General features: G+C 55.8%; 1 protein-coding gene across 1 annotated transcript in view; it reads left to right on the forward strand.

Moving 5' to 3' along the window:
- The window catches only part of H257_04784 (hypothetical protein), a gene marked incomplete at both ends in the record, with an annotated part of 2,030 nt that extends 1,936 nt beyond the window's left edge, over positions 1-94 (forward strand). Inside the window, one exon of the mRNA XM_009829410.1 lies at positions 28-94. Coding sequence (XP_009827712.1) covers positions 28-94 — 67 coding nt within the window. The remainder of the gene's footprint in view (positions 1-27) is intronic.
- Between the last annotated feature and the right edge of the window lie 1,232 nt (positions 95-1,326).

The following is a 1,326-nucleotide window of genomic DNA, read 5'->3' on the forward strand; positions in this document are numbered from 1 at the left end:
CTGTTGTGGTGGGCGACTTAACCCAAGTCCCGCCATGACACAGGTGGTCCTCAACCGAGGCCACCGGGTGCCGACCCTTGGCGAACCGACATGAAAAGGCATAGTATTACTAGTAGTACTACTAGTAGTACTAGGACGTAGAAAACAGAACACCTGTCCCAGCCAACTGCCAGAATCTCACTCTTGGTTCTGCAACGTCGTGCTAACTTCAAGTGAATCAAGTGTGTGGTTTGCAGGGAGTCAGCACTCCCCCATTTGGTTATTTGTGTTGGCACTGGCGCGGGAAACAACACAAAGTATACTTTAGTTCCAGTGACCTACGGAACTGAGAGCAATGGCTAAGAACTCGAAAGATCGCGCCCAGAAGCCGAAGGCCGCGGTAACGACGCCAGCAACTGCGAGCAGCGAAACTGAGGAGGAAGTACCAGTGACGAAACCACCGTTGGTCCCGGTAGTTGGAGGGACCACGGATGTGCTGCCGGCTGTGGAGGGGTCCAAGAGCGAGGAAGTCCGGAAGACGATGGAAGAGCTGGCTGCGGCGAATAAGGCTATGGGTAGCGCGTGAGCGGCGTCTATGACCTGGCATGAATCGCGGCGGCGATATGGTGGACAAACCATGGGACCGAACTGGGAACAACTACCAGGACCCCCAATCGAATGCGCCTATGTCGACGAAGGCTACCCGCCGCCAGAGAAGTCCGATGCTGAAAAGCGAGCGGAAGAAAAGTCGGAAGCTCGAGCTAAGCTACGTGATGAACGATGAAATCGACCGGACAGTACTCCTGACAGCGAGGAAGATAAAAAGGAATACCAAGAAGAACAGCGTAAGCAAGCTGAGCGGCGGCGAACCAACAAAGCCAATCGTTCGGCCAAGGAGAAGCGCTTCGACCATGCCAAAGTGGCGCGTGCGGCACATGATCGGCGGATGCTGGACACTACACTACCAAGCAGTTCGGGATGGGGACCTCTTTCGAGTGGTCCACCGACGCCAAGCAGCGGAGGATGGGGGCCCAACTTCAACTCCAGTGGACCTTCATTGGTGGTGACAGATGTCCAACCCCCTCGGATCACATGTATGGACAGAACCTTCCTAGTCAGTTGGGTGAAGAAGCGGGAGACATATGAGGACAAGTAACGGGCGAATGCGCAACGCATGGGTGGCGAGTGGCGTCGGAGTGCAGTGGGGTGGATCCCTTCCACTGACCGCAGCCTCCTGAAGGCTACATGCACCTATGTTTGGCGAGTGCCTGTGGAGCAACTCAGTGAGGATGACTACCGCGACCGCATCATGGAAATCGTCGGACAACCAGCGACCAAGTGGACACC

Source organism: Aphanomyces astaci (assembly GCF_000520075.1).
Source record: "Aphanomyces astaci strain APO3 unplaced genomic scaffold supercont1.8, whole genome shotgun sequence".
NCBI lineage: Eukaryota > Oomycota > Saprolegniomycetes > Saprolegniales > Verrucalvaceae > Aphanomyces > Aphanomyces astaci.